Raw genomic sequence first — 19,517 nt, forward strand, 5'->3', positions numbered from 1 at the left:
CCTAAGCTCCACGCAAGTGGCAGAGAGCAGAGGCTTCACTCGTTGGACATTCACAGAGCACGAGCCTTTTACGTTGAAAGAACGAAACCATTCCGGAAATCCATTCAACTGTTTCTGGCTGTGGCAGACAGGATGAAAGGTCTTCCAGTATCCTCTCAACGAATTTCGTCATGAATCACATCCTGCATCCGTGAGTGCTAGAACCTGGCGAAGGTATCTGCTCCCCACCTCACCCCAGCCCTGCTCACAGTGCACTCCACCAGGGCGCAGGCTTCTTTAACAGCCTTCCAGGAGCATGTTCCCACCCAGGAAATATGCAGAGCAGCGACGTGGTCCTCAATACATACCTTCACATCCCATTATGCTATCACCCAACAGGCCAGAGACAACGTGGCCTTTGGTAGAGCAGTGCTCCTGTCAGTGGACATCTGAACTCGGACCCTACCTCTGGAACTTAGGCTTGGGAGTCACCTGATTTGGAACTGACATGAACAAGCACTTGAAGAAGAAAAAAAGGTTGCTCGCTTTCTCGTAACTGTTTTTCTTAGAGATGTGTTGTTCGTGGCCATTCCAATACCCACCCACCTACCCCTCTGTCGAAGTAACTGACAAGAAGGAACTGAGGGGGTTGCAGATCGGTAGGGCCCTATAGTGAGCGCCATGAAGGCACCACTCCAGGGCGTGCCTGGACCGACCTGACGGATACTGCTAGGGGAAAAATCTTCCGGCTGCCATGCACGCGCATGCGCACGCACCCGATTGGAATGGACATGAACAACACATTTCAGAGAACAACAGTTATGGAAGGTGAGTAACTGTTTTAATTTTCCCATCAATTTTAAAAGTGGTCACGTTTATCAGTGACTTAAGATGTACAGCCCCATATTATGGATTACAGGAATGGCTTGAACTGGTTCCATTATAAGCACAGCTTTGAATGCCTTCTAACTTTCACCATAAACTACCTTTTGTCTGAAAATGTTTGTACTTAATGTCATTTCAAAGAGGGTTTTTGGTTGGAAGGTTATTTTGATGGAGGTGTTTGGGGATTTTGTCTTTAAATTAAAGTAAGTTGTGAAAGCAGATTGAGTTACAAAATATACCTTGTAATTTTTTGTGATTATGAAAATTAAAAATTAAAGAAATAAAAAGACAAACAGTAAACTATTTATTTACAGCTTGTATATGCTAGCAAATACTGCATAATGTATAACTTTTAAAAGTTTTGTCCATCTGTTACTCAAGAGTCTTGAAGTCTTTCTGTTTAGGTCTCATATTTTCCTATATATTGTGATGGGGCAAGGCCAGATGGCTATGGAAAAGATGGATATATTAGCTCCAGGCTAAACAAATCCCTGGGAGACAACATCCCTCACTGGCTTATGATGAAAATGGCTCAGTAGATTGTGACCCTTGTCTCTAGGGGGAGAGAATGGTTACGTGGAGGGTCACAGTGAGCCTCTGAGGCTAGCGAAATCCGCCAGGAAACGCGGGGACCTACGGAGGCAAGGACAGAGCTTTGTCACAACTGGTGTCAGGAGTGGGATTTTGTTCACAGCAGGGCGAAGAAAGAGGTTTTTTTAAAAAAAAAAAAAAAGCGTGCACTGGGGTTTTAGATTTTTTTTTGTTTGTTTGCTTTGTGCCACAATGGAGGAGGTGGTAAGAGCTCTGGTACAAGCCACGGCAGCCCAGCAGGAGGCCACCCAGATTCAGGCAATGGCACAACAGGAGTCTATGCGGCTATAGCAGGAAACGAATCAATTATTGATGAGACAGGCGACCCAAGATCGTGCCCTCTTGAGAGAGGTGGTGGATCAGCTGGGGATCCTCACCACCTAGGCCCAGGGGTCCGATGGGACGCGGACCCTGAGGGCCACTGGTTGTCTGCTAAAGATTACGTCAGGAGAGGACTTAGAGGCATATCTCCTCTCATTCGAAAGGACTGCTCAGCGTGAGGCGTGGCCCCAGGAGCAGTGGGCCAGCATTCTCGCCCCTTTTTTGTGTGGAGAGGCCCAGAAGGCCTACTTTGACTTGCCTGCCATGGATGCCACTGACTATACCCGTCTGAAGGCAGAGATCCTAGCACGATCAGGGGTAACAGCAGCAATAAGGGCCCAGAGGTTCCATGAGTGGAAATGCCAGGAGAACAAACCCCCGAGGTCCCTGCTATTCGACCTTGTACACCTCGCACGGAAGTGGTTACAGTCAGAGGTGTGCAGGCCAGAGCAGATTTTGGAGACCCTGGTCATAGACCATTACATGCGGGGACTGCCGCCAGATCTCAGCAAATGGGTAGGCCAGAACGATCCGTACACATACAACAATATATCACACTGGTAGAAAGACGGATTACAGCCAGGGAACTGACCCGACTACCCAAGGAAGGCCCCTTTTGAAGCAACCACCCAACCAAAGCAGCCAAACTCCTGGGGAGTCCTAGGTGGAAGAAGGGGGGGCAAAAACCAGTGGGGACCCCAGAAGGAAGGGATTGGCCTGAGTGGGGGGAACCCCGGGACTAAGCCCCCTAACCCCCGGGATAGGGGAGTGATTAAAAGCAATTATAGATGTTATGCATGTGGGGAGTGGGGACACATAGCACAGTGTCCCAGCCCCGAGGAGCCTATGCAACATAACTTGGGGGATTGGGAGGTCCCATGCTCCCTTATCCACCTCGCGGGGGTAGCATTAGCCCTGCATAATTACACGAGCAAGTGAGGATATCATCTGACTTGACGCCGATCCAAAAGATCGAGGCAGCTGACATGATTAATCGCAACCGAGATGTGTTCTCTCCAAAACCAGGGTGGACGACTGAGACCTATCACCATATCCGCACAATCCCCGGAGCCAAGGTAACATTGAGACCCTATCGAATCCTAGCAGCCAAAAAGAGAAGAAATCAAGGCCGAAGTAAAGAAAATGTTAGAATTAGGGGTTATTGAAGAATCTTGCAGTCAGTGGTCCAGTCCAATTGTTCTAGTGCCTAAACCTGATGGTACCATGAGATTCTGTAATGACTTTCACCGACTGAATGAAATATCCCAGTTTGATGCATACCCCATACCACACATTGACGAACTGGTTGATCGACTGGGTAGTGCCCGATTCTTGACTGCACTGGATCTGACAAAAGGGTACTGGCAAATTCCTCTGACCAAAGAAGCTAAAGAAAAGACAGCATTCTCCACCCCGGATGGGCTATTCCAGTACACCATCCTCCCTTTTGGGCTACATGGGGCCCTAGCCACATTCCAGTGCCTCATGAATAAGCTGCTGCGCCTCCATATTAGTTATGCAGCTGCATATCTAGATGATGTCATCATCCATATGCCAGACTGGGGAACCCACTTGGAGAAAATTGAGGCAGTACTACGCACCTTAAGGCGGGCTGGCCTCACTGCTAATCCCGCTAAATGCGCCATAGGACTAGCAGAGGCTAGGTACCTGGGATATATTGTGGGAAGGGGCATAGTGAAGCCCCAAACGAATAAGCTAGAGGCAATTCAAAACTGGCCCTGGCCGACCTGAAAGAAGCAAGTCCGTGCGTTCCTAGGCATGGTAGGCTACTATCTGTGGTTTATTCCCTACTTCGCCACTAGGGCAAGTCCCCTAACAGACCTGGTGAAGGCCTGAGGTCCAGACATGGTAAAGTGGACCAACGCAGCAGAGGGGGCATTTACAGACCTTCAGATGGCCCTCTGTAATGACCCCATACTCGTAGCCCCGGACTTTAACAGGGAATTTATTTTACAAACAGACGCTTCCGAGGTGGGGTTGGGGGCAGTTCTGTTGCAAATGGTGGGAGTAGAGGAACACCCAATCCTCTACCTAAGCAGAAAGTTTCTCCCAAGAGAACAGAAATACGCAGTAGTCGAGAGAGAATGCCTTGCTGTCAAATGGGCTATGGAGACACTGCGTTATTACTTCTTAGGCCGGTGATTTACTCTTGTGATGGACCATGCACCCCTCCAGTGTATGCAGCGGAATAAGGCAAAGAATGCAAGGGTCACCAGGTGGTTCTTATCCCTCCAACCATTCCAGTTCCGCATACGGCACAGGGCTGGATGCCACCATGGCAATGCTGATGGTCTGTCAAGAGCATACTGTCGGGCGTGCCAAGATGCCCAACTCTATGGTGTTGAACAAAGGGGGGGGATATGTGACAGGGCAAGGCCAGATGGCTATAGAAAAGTAGTGGGAGATAGATATATTGGCTCCAGGCTAAACAAATCCCTGGTACCAGGATAAGTGAAATGGCAGCTGCTCCAGGTCAATTAAGACACCTGGGACCAATTAAGAACTTTTCAGAAGGCAGGGAGAAGGCTAGGTTGATTGGGACACCTGAAGCCAATCAGGAGCTGGCTGAAACTAGTTAAAAGCCTCCCAGTTAGTCAGGTGGGTGTGCATATCAGGAGCTGTGGGAGGAAGTTGCACTGTTGGAGAGGCTGAGTAGTACACAGCGTATCAGGCACAAGGAAGGAGGCCCTGAGGTAAAGGTGAAGTGGAGCTTGAGGAAGTGAGGGCTGCTGTGAGGAAAGTAGCTCAGGGAATTGTACATGTCATGTTTCTAAAAGGTCAGCTACCATAGCTGATACTATTAGGGTTCCTGGGCTGAAGCCTGGAGTAGAGGGTGGGCCCAGCCTCTCTCCCCCCCGCACACCTTTGCCCCCTGATTAATCACTGAGACTGGGAGACAACAGAGACTGTGCAAGGAAGGATAACTTCTCCTCACCTCCCTTGCTGGCTTATGATGAAAATGGCTCAGTAGACTGTGATCCTTGTCTCTAGAGAGAGAAGGGTTACATGGAGGGTCACAGTGAGCCTCTGAGGCTAGCAAAATCTGCCAGGAAACGTGGGAGCCACGGAGGCAAGGACAGAGCTTTGTCACAATATTTAAATCAGAAAATAAATTGGTACAAGTATTCTGCAGAGAATATTATATGCTTGTAACATGCAACATTATACTGTAATATCTTTTACTGTGTATTTTAGTTTCTCTTTAGTCTAGTACAAATAGCACCAGAGGTTGTGAAATGTCACTTCACCTGTTCAGTATTAGGCGGCTTTCCCTTAACCCACGAGTCTTCCCTCTTGACTATTTAACAGCTGTATGTAAAATATTAAGATGAATTTTAAAAAGTACAATAGTTGGATGTCTTTGAGGAAGGAAAGAGAAGCATTTTACTGCTGCCTAATTTGGAAGTAGAAGAAATAGGAACAAGCTCTTGCAAAGAAGAACACTTCATATTTTATCAACTAAAATATTAAAAAGTTTTCAAGTTCTTTGCTCAGAAAAATGTGACGTCATGCCATCTTTGTTTTAATTTGATTTTGTGTAAGCATTCTTGTAGGTCTTTTAAAAGAATCTTTGAAAAACTGTTCTTTTCATGATTTTGTTAAGATCAGGATGCTGTGATATCTTTACTCTCCATATCACAAACAGTCAAGGGGTGTTCCTCCCAGTCTTTTCCCCTATAAGCTTTACATTTGAATATGTTGTTTTTTTAATGGGGATGGATTTTAACTTCTCTCAGCTTTGGAAGCTATTAAAAATGTAGTTATGTTTGTGAACCTATTGTGACTGTCAAACTTTTACACAACAGGATGATAAATCAAAAAAACAGTTCATTTGTATTAATACTCTAGAAGATACACAAGCTGTCAGAGCTGTGGCTTTTCATCCAAGTGGGAGTTTGTATGCTGTTGGCTCAAATTCCAAAACTTTGAGGGTGTGTGCCTACCCAGAAGTAATTGACCCAAGGTAAGAAGAAAAATAAATGAACATACAGTCCTACCATAATCATTTCTGTTCCACTACCTATAACTGGATATCCAAAGCTGTCTGTAGATATTTCAAGTCTGTTCTTGTCTTTTAACCCTTTCATTTTGTTAGTTGATTAACCTGTCAACAATGAACTGTTACAATGTTGCTTTGAGAACATAGTAACTACCAAGACAGAATAAAAAGACCAGCTGCAGTATTTTTGTGTTTGTGACTAGTTTGACTAGTTCTTTCCCCTACTGCTAAGCTGTTTTGACATCAGTACTACAACTTTTCCTTTTGGTAGTATTCTTCCCCTAGAGTCTTGGACACACTGACGTTGTAAAAGAATCTTTTGTGTCCGAGAATATACATTTCAGGAACAGAAAAAGATGATATGGCAGAATGCTTCTAGCCTCTTCCTCTTTTGTCTTAATTCCACCTACCTGAATTTTCATATCCATTATTTCTTTCTTTCTTCAGAAATAAATCTTGGTCTCAAACTCACTTTCTAGTCATTGCTTCAGTTCCATTACTTTTTTAAAAGTTGGAGAATTTTCAGAAAAATTACTCTAAAATCACATTCTTTTTGTGTGTGTATCTGCTCCTGATGAGTCCGGGACATCTTCCCAGTTTGGCCAAAAAGCATGCTTTAGCCTCTAATGTCCTTTCCTAATATGCATTCTGTTTTCCCTCAAAGGTAATAAACAAAGGAGCCAGTGAAGTTCTTATTCCAAAATGTTTGATGTTGATGTATGAAGCAGAAAGAACATGGGTTCGGGAGATGTGGAGTGTGTTGTGGGTCCTCCTCTCCCACTCCCCCTCGCCCACCTGATTGGTTTGGCTTGTTATGCTGGAAATTAGAAAAATCTTTTTTTTTTTTTTTAAATTTATAAACAGATTATCCCTGTAGCCTTTAACACCCTAGTTAGTGTGTATAATTTGATTTGGTGAATTTGATGTGACTATTGACTTGATAAGATAGTTTCTTGCTGTGCTGTAATTTTCTAAAGGGAATGTTCTGAGCTTTCCACACCTCTTCCTGAGGTCTGTCTGTACATCTCCTTACCCATTGTCTTGTCAGGCTGTAAACATAGTGAAAGATTGTTCATATTCTTAATCTTGAGAAATATCTCCTACATCTAATGAAATTCTAAAATGGACCATTAAAAGTTAAGATTTGCTTTCTCATTTTTAAAAAGCCATAGTACAGCTGGTACTCTGTCTAGTTTAAGTGCATTTAGCCTTTTTATAATTGTGTGTTTATATGTTACGCAGTTCCTCAACAGTCGTCCCTCGAAAACTGATACCTGACCTAGGCAGATCTTCACTTTCTTCCTCTGTAAAGATGGCAACAGAGTAATTAGTAACTTTATTTCCTTTTATGAGCTGTCTTCTGTAATTTTAAAGTGGCCATATTATTTGCTTTCCCTGTTGCATATCTATTTAAAATCCTTTGAGATCTTATCATTTTTGTGCTTTTTTCCCTCTTACCATTCTTGTCATCCTCATTTTCCAGTTTCTGTGGCAAGTTTTTAAAATGGCCCATTAGCAGTCAGATACTTGGTTTCTGTTGCCCTATTAGCTTCTTGTCTTTATTAGAATGAGGTTTTATTCTCGATGCTGAATTGTATCTTAAATACTTTGTAACTTCCCACTAATTTCCTACAAGCATTTTATTTACTCATGTCTAAATAACCCATAGAAATAATCAGAGAAATGGAATTAGGAATTTCTCCTCAGTCAAATGTAAGTAAAGGCTGATTTAGGATGTTCAGAAATAATGCCGGGAAGGTTATGACTATAATGTATAACTGAATGAATTTTGAGAAAGTGCACTAGCTGTGCTTTTTCCACAGACTGCCTCATTCAGACTAGTTTCTTGTTAATGGGTGAAATGTTCTTAGTGTCATATTGCTCCTTTTCCTTACTTTTTAATGTCTAATACATGGAGGTTGAGTGGTATGTTGATATGAGTAGGTCTTTAAGGTGACCTAAGAAAACCAAGGCTCACTTCCTTCCTAGGCCTCTGCAAACACTTACATAAATGCTTAACTTTAAGTACACAAGTAGTCCCACTGAAGTCAAGCACATGTATAAAGTGTTGGATACAAAAAGGAATACTTCTTCCTGGTTTTCACTTGTTTTGGACTTTGAAAATAAGGTATTTTGATGGATTTTTTTTTTGTTTAGTTGTTGGGTTTTAAGTTTTGGTTTTTTAAGACAATGCCTTTTTAATAATAGCTAAGTGTTGTCTTTGTCAAACCAGGTACCTCTGGCAGACATTTCTGAATTTTGTTTCAAGGTTGTTGGGGTTTTTTCCCCCATCAAGAACACTCATAACTTAGGTTTCAGAGTAGCAGCCTTGTTAGTCTGTATTCGCAAAAAGAAAAGGAGTACTTGTGGCACCTTAGAGACTAACAAATTTATTTGAGCATAAGCTTTCGTGAGCATCCAATGAAGTGAGCTGTAGCTCACAAAAGCTTATGCTCAAATAAATTTGTTAGTCTCTAAGGTGCCACAAGTACTCCTTTTCTTTTTACTCATAACTTAATTAGTGTGTGTTGTAGAAATCGTTTCAAGTCACACTTCGAATGTTTCTGTAGTGAAATATTGGAGAACAAGGACGAACTTTCTTTGTGGTTTCTCTGTTATCCTAATATTCTACCCTCGTTGCCTTCCAGCATTAAAACTAAACACTTTTTTTAAAGCAAAAGTTTAAATTGCCACCAACATTTGTCCATTTTCATTGCCCTTTAGAGCACTTGCTTATGCTTGCAAGGAATCGGATCACAATAAGTGTAGTATGGAAGAGTTTGCATAATGCATGTAAGCTAAAATGTGTTTGGGGAACATAGTTCCTATGTGGCAACAAAACACTATATTTTCACACTTCAGTTTAACTTTAATTGCCTACCGTTAGAAAATTGAAAAATAAGTAGAAATTAACTTGCCTACTTTGGATGTATTATTTAATGAAATAAGAAAGTTGACTTGCATTTTAGATTACATATTCTATATTTACATATAAAAGATACTTTTCTCTTTTTTTTTTTTTCTTCAGTGCTTATAACACTCCTAAACAACCTGATATTCGTTTCAAAAGGAACAAACATCACAAAGGGTCAATCTACTGTGTGGCATGGAGTCCCTGTGGACAGTTGTTGGCTACTGGTTCTAATGATAAATATGTTAAAGTACTACCTTTTAATGCAGAAACTTGTAATGCAACAGGTAGGGTGTGGGTGTGTGTGTGTATATATATTTATATATACTGGTATATCATGTTATCATTTATTTGGGATGGTCATGTTAGTGACAAATGGCAAAGTAACTTGAGTTATGCCTGTCATTATGGTAACGAGATGTATTAAGCTGTGTCTACACTGTCTCTTTCAGCGCTAAAACTTTAGTCTTTCAGAGGTGTGAAAAAACACCCCCCTGAGTGACAAAAGTTTTAGCGCTGAAAAGCGCCAGTATAGACAGTTACAGCTTTCGTGCTGTAACATGGGCAGTGTATACATACCCTTAGAGTATGAGGTAGAGTATACCTAGACCTGTATCAATCGTAGGTTAGAATGCTGCCAAACCTGGGCTCCAGATCAGTGACTTTGAATATCTGATTTGTACTTACCCATGTTTTGGGGGAAAGGGAAATGCTGCTTGGAAGTTTGAAGTGCTAGAAGATATTCAGCAGAGACAGATTAATGACTAGTATGCAGGTGAGATCAAAGAAAGTCTATTTTGAGGTGCCTGGCATACTTTTTTGGTTTCTTTAAGAAAAATGTTAATAAATAAGAAGAATCTCTGACCAAAGGTTTTGGTAAGGAATTTCAAGATCATTAGCCTATTTTTAACTTTGATAAATGTATTCCGGGATAATCTAGTCACTGAAGTACAGATAACCTTATGGGACTTGGTCTTTCAGCACAAGTATAAATATGCTTCTTATTTTGATGTCACTGGTTTAATATTGACAATATTATTTCAGTTAGATAACTGTGTGGGATTTTTTTGTTAACTGAAATAAAATACCATGAACAAACATATTTAAGTCTAGCTCCAGAATTGAGAATCAACTGTTGGTTGAAAATCAAGGCTATGTTTACACACCAAAGAAAAACCGATGGTTGGCCTGTGCCAGCTGACTCAGATTCAAGAGGCTTGGGCTGCAGAACTGTTGCATTGCTCTGTAGACTTCCAGGCTCCAGCCCTAGGACCCTGTGAGATAGGAGGGTCCCAGAGCTCGGACTACAGCCCAAGCCCAGAAGTCTATACAGCAATGGAAACAGCCCCACAGCCGACCTGTGAGCCCAAGTCAGCTGGCACAAGCCATGAATGGGTTTTTCTTTGCTGTGTAGACATACCCTAATAAGATGTGAACCTCTCAGAGGGATTAACTAATATTGAAGAAACAGAAAGTTAATATATTCTGATACACAGAAATCTGTCAGTTTGCCCATTCAGTGTGAAATTTTATCCTATTTTATGAAGTTATATTCTCCCCCTGGAAATTGTTACATGTATCAAACTCAAGCTTTTTAATAAATACTAATGCACTGTCACAATAACTGCTTAAACGATTACATAATTAATTTATACTAAACCATGTATATCTCACTCTGTTCTTTGGTTTATTTTAAATTTTTTCAGGACCAGACTTGGAGTTCAGTATGCATGATGGGACAATTAGAGATCTTGCTTTTATGGAAGGCCCAGAAAGTGGTGGCGCTATTTTAATTAGCGCTGGAGCAGGAGACTGTAATATTTACACAACAGACTGCCAGCGAGGTCAAGGCCTGCATGCTCTGAGTGGCCATACTGGTATGTTTATAAAAATGCAACAGTAACAATCTGTTCTATGCACTGGTAACAAGTGACCAAATCATGCTCTTCTTATGGACAGCACCTTTGTCCTATCAAAAGTGAGCTCAGAAGAGATTTTATTTCATTAATCTAGACAGTTACGTATTTTAAGCCCTTTGTCTCCCTGTGAATGCTAGGGAAGATGTAGAGTAGGGTGTTGCCATTGTATTGGTGGCACTTATTCAGTCCATGCCACATTGAAACCTTTCCCAAGAGATTAATATATTTGGCGTAACAAATAATGAAGTGAGACCTACAGAAATCTGTTAACAAAGGCTCTCTGAAGAGAGCTAGTTGATTATCTCCAACTCTCTGATCCCTCCAAGACTACTACTTTCTTCAAACCAAAATATAACATTTAATCTACTAACTGTATGCTGATGATGACCCTACTTAATGTGTAAGTGATATTCAGAACAAGAATATGTAGAGAATTCAGTAGTGATCTTTAAACAATAAGTAATACTAGTAAAGTAAAATATGTTCTTATCTACAGGTCATATTTTAGCACTTTATACATGGAGTGGGTGGATGATTGCATCTGGTTCCCAAGACAAGACTGTAAGATTCTGGGATCTTAGAGTACCGAGTTGTGTTCGTGTAGTGGGAACAACATTTCATGGAACTGGTAAGACTGTTGCTCTTTTCGCACTGTATAAAAAAATTTCTTGCACAATTACATATTTTAAAGATTGTTCTTGTCATTGGTTTGTTGAAAACAGGGATCTTGCATTGTAAAATGAGGACTTGCGGCTTGTTCAAAACAATCCCCAGTTGCTCATTTTAAAAAAACAACAAAAACTCGGTATATTCATTCAAAAACTGGTTAGTTCTTTGCTTTGTGACCTTTTTGAAATTAATAGCTATTTATATAGTACTATAAGCTTACATGATGCTCTAAAACAGAGAAAACATACAACCTTACCCCCAAAAAATCAACACTTTAGACTGACAAACTGCCTTACAAAGAATGACATGCTTTGTAACAGTGATATTTTTTTTTATTGATAACAAATGTAAACATGGTGGCTGCAAGGAATATTAGGCTGTTAAAAAAGTCAACCTTGGAATTAAATGTGGCTGCTGGAATTTGGCAAATCTACTGTCGTGTAAAGGACTCTACCTAGCAAGTGATGTCCATATATAGTTAATGCAACACTTCCAAACTGATACAGCTCAACTCAAGAAATAATAACATGTTTCAAACTCCAAAATGCAAATGCACAAAGGATGGTATTTGTCTAAACTACAGATGTACAGTAATCTACACAAGAAGTGTTTTGAAAAAAGTGAGTCAGGTACAGAACTTGTTTTCAAAACAATCTCTTTATTGCCAATATATTTCTAAATGAATTATTCTGCTATGGATTCTAACTATGCAGAAAATTAAAAGTCCGCCAACACTCTTGGATATTCCCTTTTTCTGTGATGAAACATCGAGCAAATATTCCTAATCTTTTTCCACTGTTAAACACTATTTACTGATGCAGCTTTAACTGTGACTTTGCTAACACTCCACGATTAGGAATCAATATATGCTGCAAGGTATACTATAAAACAGGGCAATACAACATAAGACTTGTCTTTTTAATATAGACAAAATTAGCTGAAAGTACATTTAACATGGCTAGATATGTTCTTTACTCTTTTTTAATATTAACAGTTCTACAAACATCTCTCAAATCTTTCTATGTTCAAAAGAATGCAGAACATATCCATAAGTCTGTTAGTTAATGATCCGCATTTTCTTCTTATAGGTAGTGCTGTAGCATCTGTAGCTGTTGATCCTAGTGGTCGCCTCCTAGCTACAGGGCAAGAAGACTCCAGTTGCATGTTGTATGATATTCGAGGAGGACGAATGGTACAGAGCTATCATCCTCATTCCAGTGATGTTCGTTCTGTTCGCTTCTCTCCTGGGGCTCACTATTTGCTCACAGGATCTTATGATATGAAAATAAAGGTGACAGACTTGCAAGGTAATTCATCTGATGTGAAGTGTATTAAGCAAAATTGAGCTGTGAAGTGTGTTAATAGCAGTTGTAAGAAAGTTTGGATCAAAAGAGATTCATTTCTGAAAATGTAGAAATCTGAAATCTATTAAGGCTATAAAGTGAAATTTAAAAGGTTTAGAATATATATGACTGTGGTTCTTGTCAGCTCACAACAGATTGCTCTTATTGCAGTCAAGACTATAGTCTGTCATATAAATATGATTAAGGAATATAATTGCAGTATGGGAAACAACTTACAGCTCTTTAATCACTGGACCTCTGCTTTGAGGTGATGTGCAGAAAACTCAAACCCAAAAAGGAAAAAAAATCATGCTTGGCTCACCTTTTGGGGGGGGAGGAGTGGGAGGGATTAGTCCAAAAGTCCTTCAATTAACCTGATTTTTATGGACTATTAATTTGTATTTAAACTTTAGTTTATGAAATACCAGTATTGCAAACAGTTGTATTGTACCTAACACAATGGAGTCCCAACCTGGTTGACCTCTAGGCACTGCTACAGTATAAATGTTAAATAATTATTTATAGCAGTCAGTTTTATTGATTATAGAATTTGAAAGGAGACTCTTATGGGCCTTCCAAACCAAAATAGACTTTTTTCCCTTTAATATGAATGAAAGGGTTTGTGTGCATTCTTCCTGTAACCATATTCTTGAGTTTCCTTTTAAATTATCATCTAATGAAGTAATTTGTTCAGCAAGTGAAATAGATATGTAGAGTTTATTCAAGAAAATTATTTTAAGTGTTCAAGAAACAAGTAATTATTTCTATTCCTCTCTCCTAGGGGACCTTACTAAGCAACTTCCTATTATGGTGGTAGGGGAACATAAGGACAAAGTGATTCAGTGTAGGTGGCATACGCAAGACCTATCCTTCTTGTCATCTTCTGCAGACAGAACTGTAACACTTTGGACCTACAATGGATAGAGTGCAACTGAAGGCAATGTATGTAGATAAAGCACAGAGAACTAAGACTATTGGACTGTAAAAATAATAAATTAGGGATTCAAAGAGCAGCATCTGACCAGGAGAGTGTCTTAGCAGCAGCAGCAGAAGGCACTTGTCACACATTTTCTGATTGGTAGGAGGTCTTGGTGTGTTAGTATTATTTTGCAGTGCTTTTAGTCTTTCATGTGAACTCTTGCTGCTGTGACCTATTGTAGTCTTGTTGCCAAAGTCTGTTGGAAGAGCTCTTATGTTGTCAATGTGCACTCAAAGTAAGATTAATGATGTGTTTACAGTTTAGTATTAATTGCATTCCTTGGTCTTTGCCTCAATGACAGTTTTATATAGAAACTTAAACCGAATTACACTTTTAATCAACTCAGTAACTAGTTCCACATAAATGTAGAAGATAAAAAGTTACTTCTGCTGTTTCACACTTCTTTATATGCATCACTTGTCAACCAGAGGTCAGACTTTTTTTTTCCTTTCCACACTTTCAGCATTGGTTTGGTTTTCTTTTTGTTTTGTTTTTTTTAGTACATATAATTGTAATATTTAAAGGTGACTAGGCAGTAAGTGCTTCTTGATTATAGTCCAATATATAGCGTATTTTGCTTTTCACCTAAACTGGGGGAAGTGTTGCTGTTTTTACTAGGTGATACTGTTTTCAACAAGCTGACATTGAAAACAAAAAGTAAAATGTTGGGTTTGCTCCAGAAACCATGTAATATTTCATTTTTGAATGCAACAGAATACCTCTGCGTATAATGTACTGTAGAAAAGAGCATGGATTGGCATCAGTTATCACAGTGAGCTAAATGGTTAGCTTTTCTCTTAAAGAAAAATGGTACCATTAACACTTATAGACAACAGCATGGCTTAAAATGCTGTTTGCATGATAATTTAAAAAATTAAATCATTTAACTTCCCAGTCTAGAAGCATATTTGGATTTTTCTTTCTTGCACTGTTTATGTAATGCAGAATTGCAGTTTTATTTCTATGAAAATTTAGATTCTAATGTTTAAGTATTGTTATATTTTCATATTGTACAGTTCCTTTTAAATTAAAACCTTACATTTTAGGTTATTTATTTATTTGAAATGCAGTTATTTGGTTTTAATAATGACTAAATTATCGGTTCACTCTAGCAAGCATTTTTTAACTAATTGTATAAAAGTGAAAAGATTATTATGGAAGTGTATCTCTGCTATAATCTCAATAAAGACCTCTGACACCTGAAAGCACAACTCCTACTTATTTCACTGTCTCTTAGTCTGGTCTCTTTTTTTTATAAATCTCCAAGTTTCAACTCTAGGTTTACATGTTATTAAAAGATGATGAAGACTTTATACTTTCCCTATCCTCTTTAGTAGCTGATTTAGCAGAGCTAATGTATTATAGTAAATTACTTGGTTATAGAAGCCTATTCTTGGTTTTAAGATTCTACTTGATAAGTTTATGGAGGAGATGGTATGATGGGAGAATGGGATTTTGGTAAGTAATTGATCTTTAAATATTCAGGGTAAATAGGCCAAATCCCCTGAGATGGGATATTAGATGGATGGGATCTGAGTTACTACAGAAAATTCTTTCCTGGGTATCTGGCTGGTGAATCTTGCCCATATGCTCAGGGTTTAGCTGATCGCCATATTTGGGGTCGGGAAGGAATTTTCCTCCAGGGCAGATTGGAGAGGCCCTGGAGGTTTTTCGCCTTCCTCTGTAGCATGGGGCATGGTTGACTTGAGGGAGGCTTCTCTGCTCCTTGAAGTCTTTGAACCATGATTTAAGGACTTCAATAGCTCAGACATAGGTGAGGTTTTTCATAGGAGTGGGTGGGTGAGATTCTGTGGCCTGTGCTGTGCAGGAGGTCGGACTAGATGATCAGAATGGTCCCTTCTGACCTTAGTATCTATGAATCTACATATAGACCCCCCCCCATGCAATTTTGAAGTTAAGTCTGTGTTTTAAGTTCTTCCATCTTGTCTTGTTTCCATACGTATAGCTGTTTGGTGATCTATGGTCTCAGTCACACAGTATTGTAACACACTGACTGCATGTTAAATTCTAGCAGTTTCCCTGCAATAGATCTTCTTCAAAATTTGAGCATCTTATTTCAACTGAATTCCTGACTACCCGAAAACTTCAGTTTCTCTTCATTTCTGTGTCCTAATCACTGCTTCCCTGTTGTGATTGGTATTAGCACTGCAGCTGTACACATTCTGACTTTTAACGCTTGAGAAATTCCAAGCTTATCCTCGGTGTGCTTTTCAGACCACCTAACCATGCATCTGAGAATACCCAAACAACGTATTTTCTCCCCCAAGGATGTCTTGTCCGCAGCTTCACACAAATTATTCGAAAAGGTAAAACCTTCTAATCCGTTATTCTGGTACAAGATCAACCATACAAAAACCTGCAGCATAACATGTCGCAGTAGGCGGGAAGGTGCAGGGAGAGAATTAGATCGCTCAAGGACTGGCTACACAAGCTCTCACCTTTTCTGATTTGTAAATCCATCTGAGATATTCAGCGGTCTTGGTGAAATTAGTCTGCTCTCAGTCCCTTACAGCAGTTATGCTGCAAACCACTGTCCTGGCGCCCTTGCTGTTCGCTTCAGCAGGGAGGCAAAGGGTATTTTCCCGCCAGGCTTGAGACGTCTCCTACCTTCCCGCCCGCGGGGCGCCGTTTTGGACGGTCGGTATAGCTTGGTTTCCGTTGCCGCCGGCGTCGTTTCTGTCCCGGATGGAGAGGAGCGCCGAGCGCATGGATTGGGATCGCGTCTTCTCTGTGCGGACGCGCTGAGCCGCTCGGTTCACTCTTCGCTGGCCGAGGGGCTGGGGAGGGCTCGGCGCGGGAGCTGGGCCTGGCTCGAGGCTGCCGGAGCGGGGCCGGGGGCCGAGCGAGGGAGAGGGCAGGTGGGCTGGGGCGCTCGCTGGGCGGGGATTTGGGGAGGATTTGTAGGGGGGTTGGGGCGTATGTGGGGGCTCCCTCGCGGGGGGGGTTGTGGGATTCGGGGAGCGGTTCCCACCTCGGCGGGCGGGAGTCGGGGGGGGGGAGGGGCTGGCTCCCTGGCTGGGGGTGGGGGGGTTTGTGGAGGGCGAGGGGCTCCCTCGCGGGGGGTTGCTGGGGGCGGGTCTCTGGCTCGTGGGACTCGGAGTCGGGGGGATGGTTCCCTGGCCGGGGGTGGTGGGATTTGGAGGCTCCCCTGGGTGGTGGGGGGGGCCCCCTGCGGGGGGAGATTAGGCGGGGTGGGGTTCCCTGAAGGCCGTGGCACGGCAGGAAACTAACCCACTAGGTGGCGTCACAACACGGTTACAATTTGTAGCGTGCACGAGAGGGTAGCTGGATGTAGCACAACTCAAGTCCTGGGCTTAACCTTGTTTGCAGAATGTGGCTAGATTCATCAAAAGACTAATGGGGGAGGCTTGATTTCCTTCCAGATTTTAGGTTATAGGTGTTATAATGTCACCTATAACTGTTATAGGTGACATTCCTGTTCTGTTCTTTGTCTGTTGTTCAGTAATAGGTTTTCTTAATTAGTGGTCGCAAATGTAGACAGAAATTGGCACACAAAGACACTATATGGATAATAGTACAACCAATATTTATCCATAGCCAGTTATTTTACACATGTATATTTATTTATACATGTATATTTATAAAATAAAAATCCCACTCTCACTACTTGATTTCTCACTTTGATATGCTTATCATGGTTAGAATTTGGAAAAGGAAAAATATTATATGGATACTGTTCAAAATGTGTAGTTATGAAACTTTCTAGTATTTTTCTGTTCAATAGGATTTGTAACATTTTAATCCTTTTGATAATTTACTTTAACAAATTGTTGTTGCAATTGTGCAATTTTATCCAAGCATATGGATCCACTTGCAGGTCTCTGGGATCTATATTGTGCCATTGTTCAGTAAATAAAGGTCTGATCATAAATCAGCATTTATTGGCTTACATCTATTTAATCTTCAGAGTGCCTTCTTATGTAGGAGGTTTTGTAAGATATCCTGTTACCTTTTAATGTGTGTTTAATGCAAAATTTACAATATGTTATACATACTGTACAAGGTGCAATTTATTAAGATTTTAAATTATTAGAAATACTAGTATTTACAAAAGGAAATGATGAATGTTGGATCTTTTTCATTCTTTTGAATTAAACACTTTTACTTTTTAAAACCAAAAATCTTGTTAAATCTATGTAGTTGGCAAGGTGAAAATACAGATTTTTCCTATGCTCAAGTCATAATCATTGAAAGAACATGGGTAAAGCCAATGCCATATAATTAAGGAGAAAAACTAGGCAAAATTGGGATTCAATCCTGCAGAGTCACAGCAATAGTCTTCTTGAAAACAAGGCTTCTTAAGTGAGTGAGGTTCGCTTGTGAGAGTTGGAGTTTGCAGGATCAGACAAAGCTTAGTGATAGAGCTGAATCCATGTTTTAACAAATAAGGAGACATCTGGATTTAAACGCAGATATTTTGAGCTGGACTCTAGTAGAATCTTAGTCCTTTCTCAGTTATCATGACTTCATCCATATATTTGCTCACTGATAATGGTCCCAATCCTGCTCCCATTGAAATCAAAGGGGGTTTTGTATTCCGTAAATTAAGTAAAATGTATTGGGTTTTTTTTTTTTTAACACTCTTTGCCTGTATCTGTCAAATTTGGACTCTTACATATGCTAATCTGTGTTTTTAGCCAGTAATTCTTACCTGTTAGAACAGTGTAGTGAGCTAACACTGTTGAGTACTCAATATAAATTATTAGTAATTTTCTTTTGGCCAAAACAGTTATTTAGACAAATCTGTTTTATAGGAAACAAGTTTATACAGTACTTTGGGAAAAGGTTAATGTCTCGTAACATTATTCAACTTCTAACCACAGTTTGCAGTTTTAATTAAATTTGTGGATTTTGTTGTTGTACTCAGGATGCTGGTTCCCTTGATACTGTGTGCAGCTCTCATGATAGGAAGTGGTGAAATTCAAGGTGATGAATGGATTGACCCCACAGATATGCTCAATTATGATGCAGCTTCAGGAACAATGAGAAGACCTGCCAAGGTTAAAAGAAGTGTCTGTGTCTCTGTATATTACTCATAAGAATCTCTGTCAAAAAAACATGATTAATTCAGCACCATTATAAGTATGCATTATGCTCATGATTACATACTGTTTTTTTTCCACAGGACCGCTATTCTCAGTTCTGGTGTCCAGCCCAGCCTGCAACAGCTGACTGTTGCAAATGCCCTGGCTGGAGCATGCCCACTGAGAAAGGAATCTTTGGGGGATTTAGCTGCAAAGTTCTAGCAAGTCTGCTGAGCATGTGCTAACTGATTTTTCAACATCTTATAACTTGGCCAAATTGGGGTGGATTTTCATGGGCACAGCAAAAGGTACTTCACAGGCACAAAGGACACCTCCCTGCCAAATTTCAAGTCCCTGCTCCAGAGCATGGGCTCACTAGAGGATCTCAGAGAACAGGATGTCAGGATTTAACAGGGGTAAAACAACATATTTTTCCCTAGGCTCATTCTCAGAAATGGGGCAACTGTTTTAGTTGAAATTTCCCCAAAAACTCAGTCTGAGGCAGACACTTCATTGGAATCAAGTTTGAAGGCAGGAACAAAAGAGTTGGAAGGGGCCAGTGAGGAGTGGGATCTCTGGGTTTTGGTGGGGCTGAACAACCTTGTCTGTTTCATCTCTGTTACTTCTGATAGAATAATGTCAGCAAGTCTCTGCAAAGTTTTCCTCCTCCTGATCTCTATGGGTTTGTCTACACTGCGAAATTAGGTCAAATTTATAGAAGTCGATTTTTAGGAAGTGATTTTATACAGTCGATTGTGTGTGTCCCTACTAAGCGCATTAAGTCGGCGGAGTGCGTCCACAGTACCAAGACTGGTGTCGACTTTCAGAGCATT

At 40.6% G+C, this 19,517-nt stretch overlaps 2 protein-coding genes across 16 annotated transcripts in view; both read left to right on the forward strand.

Moving 5' to 3' along the window:
• Positions 1 to 14,823, forward strand: part of WDR47 (WD repeat domain 47) — a 43,247-nt gene extending 28,424 nt beyond the window's left edge. For 2 of the 4 annotated variants that reach the window (XM_038414214.2, XM_038414215.2), the window contains exons 10-16: positions 5,604 to 5,761; positions 7,040 to 7,120; positions 8,826 to 8,995; positions 10,415 to 10,585; positions 11,124 to 11,255; positions 12,385 to 12,603; positions 13,421 to 14,823. In XM_038414214.2, coding sequence (XP_038270142.1) covers positions 5,604 to 5,761; positions 7,040 to 7,120; positions 8,826 to 8,995; positions 10,415 to 10,585; positions 11,124 to 11,255; positions 12,385 to 12,603; positions 13,421 to 13,563 — 1,074 coding nt within the window. In that variant the 3' untranslated portion in view covers positions 13,564 to 14,823. The remainder of the gene's footprint in view (positions 1 to 5,603; positions 5,762 to 7,039; positions 7,121 to 8,825; positions 8,996 to 10,414; positions 10,586 to 11,123; positions 11,256 to 12,384; positions 12,604 to 13,420) is intronic. The other 2 variants (XM_038414217.2, XM_038414219.2) reach the window with 1 other exon arrangement.
• Positions 14,824 to 16,314: 1,491 nt separating this feature from the next.
• The window catches only part of CLCC1 (chloride channel CLIC like 1), a 28,283-nt gene continuing 25,080 nt past the window's right edge, over positions 16,315 to 19,517 (forward strand). For 5 of the 12 annotated variants that reach the window (XM_043491321.1, XM_043491325.1, XM_038414229.2 and 2 more), the window contains exons 1-2: positions 16,343 to 16,497; positions 18,528 to 18,672. In XM_043491321.1, the coding sequence (XP_043347256.1) occupies positions 18,529 to 18,672 (144 nt within the window). In that variant the 5' untranslated portion in view covers positions 16,343 to 16,497; position 18,528. Of the gene's footprint in view, positions 16,498 to 18,527; positions 18,673 to 19,517 lie in introns of all 12 variants that reach the window. The other 7 variants (XM_038414230.2, XM_038414232.2, XM_043491327.1 and 4 more) reach the window with 3 other exon arrangements.

The sequence above is a fragment of the Dermochelys coriacea genome, chromosome 8, assembly GCF_009764565.3.
Source record: "Dermochelys coriacea isolate rDerCor1 chromosome 8, rDerCor1.pri.v4, whole genome shotgun sequence".
Taxonomy (NCBI): domain Eukaryota; kingdom Metazoa; phylum Chordata; order Testudines; family Dermochelyidae; genus Dermochelys; species Dermochelys coriacea.